This window comes from Suillus subalutaceus (genome assembly GCF_016647625.1).
Source record: "Suillus subalutaceus strain FC151 chromosome Unknown DFJ58scaffold_456, whole genome shotgun sequence".
NCBI lineage: Eukaryota > Fungi > Basidiomycota > Agaricomycetes > Boletales > Suillaceae > Suillus > Suillus subalutaceus.
In genome coordinates, this window is record NW_024540705.1 from 20,001 (window position 1) to 22,481 (window position 2,481).

The 2,481-nt window shown below is 42.3% G+C and overlaps 1 protein-coding gene across 1 annotated transcript; it reads right to left on the reverse strand.

The window, feature by feature from the left end:
- Window positions 1–1,264: 1,264 nt before the first annotated feature.
- Window positions 1,265–2,338, reverse strand: DFJ58DRAFT_348135 (uncharacterized protein). Its single transcript, XM_041379977.1, has 3 exons — window positions 2,057–2,338; window positions 1,874–1,953; window positions 1,265–1,748 (listed from the first exon to the last, which is right to left on the reverse strand). Exons 2-3 carry the CDS (start codon window positions 1,940–1,942, stop codon window positions 1,344–1,346), a joined length of 474 nt encoding a protein of 157 aa, XP_041234942.1. The 5' UTR covers window positions 1,943–1,953; window positions 2,057–2,338; the 3' UTR covers window positions 1,265–1,343.
- Between the last annotated feature and the right edge of the window lie 143 nt (window positions 2,339–2,481).

Here is a 2,481-nt window from a genome sequence, read left to right on the forward strand (position 1 = left end):
AATGTCCACTATATCAAAACACTACACTTTGCTACACAAACATGTCAAAATTGCGGACCTATGCAGATGTCCACTATATCAAATCACTACACTTTGCTATACAAACATGTCAAAATTGCGGACACCTTATGAAAGTCCACTATATCGAATCACTACACTTTTGCTGTGCAAACATGTCAAAATTGCGGACACAACAATTTTCCTAATCAAGTGTCCACTATATCAAACACTACACTTTTGCTATGCAAACATGTCAAAATTGCGGACCTATGCAGATGTCCACTATATCAAACACTACACTTTTTCTATGCAAACATGTCAAAATTGCGGACACAACAATTTTCCTAATCAAGTGTCCACTATATCAAACACTACACTTTTTCTATGCAAACTTGTCAAAATTGCGGACACAACAATTTTCCTAATCAAGTGTCCACTATATCAATCACTACACTTTTGCTATGCAAACATGTCAAAATTGCGGACACAACAATTTTCCTAATCAAGTGTCCACTATATCAATCACTACACTTTTGCTATGCAAACATGTCAAAATTGCGGACCTATGCAAATGTCCACTATATCAAAACACTACACTTTGCTACACAAACATGTCAAAATTGCGGACACTACAAATTTCCTAATCAATTGTCCACTATATCAAAACACTACACTTTGCTACACAAACATGTCAAAATTGCGGACCTATGCAGATGTCCACTATATCAAAACACTACACTTTTGCTATACAAACATGTCAAAATTGCGGACCTATACAAATGTCCACTATATCAATCACTACACTTTTGCTACACAAACAAGCCAAAATTGCGTCCACCATAGAGAACACTATGCTTTTGCTGCACAAACAAATGTCCACCAATTCAACACAACACTTTTCTTATCAAAATAAGCCAAAATTGCGCCACACCACACTTTTGCTATGCAACCAAGTGTCCACTATATCAATCACTACACATCTCCTTACTCAAATAAGGCAAAATTGCGCCACACTACACTTTTGCTATGCAAACATCAATCACTACACTTTTCTTAATCAAACAAGTCATATTGAAGTCATTTCATAGACAACAAGAATACAAACTGAAATATTGAGTGCACTACTGCACTACTACACTATTACTACACCACCACCACCACTCTGCATAATCTCTGACCATAGACCTGCCCTAAATCACTACGCTCAGAGTCAAGCAAAATTCCTAATGACCATTAGGGTTTCAACAAGACCTGCCCCTAAACCACTACGCTCAGAGTCAAGCAAAATTCCTAATGACCATTAGGGTTTCAACAAGGCCTGCCCTAAACCACTACGTCTGAAGTCAATCAATCAACCCCCGACGAGGGTTGGAGGTTCGCTCGCGCGCGTCGGCTTTCTTACGTTTGATTACCTTTTTTTCGTCCTCGCTCTTCATCTTCGCCCCATCTTTTTTTCTTTGTTTTTTCTTTTCTCTTCCTTTCTTCATCCCCCTTTCCCCCTTCCCGCCTTTGAAGCGCTTCCCTTCACTCCCCTTCGAGACCCTCCCAAAGGAGGACCCCGAAGAGGAGCGTAGGTTCCTCCCTTGAAAGGGAGGACGCGCCCCTCCGGCGTGCGCCCTTACCGCGAGGCCAAGAGATGGCAGGCCTCGCGGTCTACAGCCGTACCAACAGGCTGGTTTCATAGATGGGGTCCGACGCATAGACCCCACCCGAGCACCCTCTGATCCTACGCAAAGCGTGGCGAAACCCTCAAAATTGCGTCCATCGCTAATGAAAGCATGGCGGAAAACCCTCAAAATTGCGTCCATCGCTAATGAAAGCATGGCGAAAACCCTCAAATTGCGTCCATCGCTAATGAAAGCATACCGAAAACCCTCAAAATTGCGTTCATTAGCTCAGTTGCTAATAAAAGCTTAGCGAAAACCCCCAAAATTGCGTTCATCAGCTTAGTTGCTAATGGAAAGCATAGCGAAACCCTCCAAAATTGCGTTCATCAGCTTAGTTGCTAATGAAAGCATAGCGAAAACCCCCAAAATTGCGTTCATCAGCTAGTTGCTAATGAAAGCATAGCGAAAACCCTCAAAATTGCGTTCATCAGCTTAGTTGCTAATGAAAGCATAGCGAAAACCCTCAAAATTGCGTTCATCAGCTTAGTTGCTAATGAAAGCATAGCGAAAACCCTCAAAATTGCGTTCATCAGCTTAGTTGCTAATGAAAGCATAGCGAAAACCCTCAAAATTGCGTTCATCAGCTTAGTTGCTAATGAAAGCATAGCGAAAACCCTCAAAATTGCGCCCATTAGCTTTGTTGCGCCATCAACCCTTTTGTTTGCTGTGCCCGCCCCATATAGTAGGAAAGCTGTGTTGTTTGTCCGTATTATGCCTGGAGCGCAGAAGGCGTGCGGATCAGTGTCCACTATATCGCGTTTTGGTGTGTTTTTGGACTCTGTGGAATTTTGCCCCTCGAAATCCTTGATTTTTG

Coding starts and splice junctions, on each gene's coding strand:
- DFJ58DRAFT_348135 (XM_041379977.1), bottom strand. CDS start 1,942: ATGAACGCAATTTTGGGGGTTTTCGCTAAGCTTTTATTAGCAACTGAG. Junction 1,749..1,873: donor TAATGAACGCAATTTTGAGG/GTTTTCGGTATG, acceptor CGCAATTTTGAG/GGTTTCGCCACGCTTTGCGT.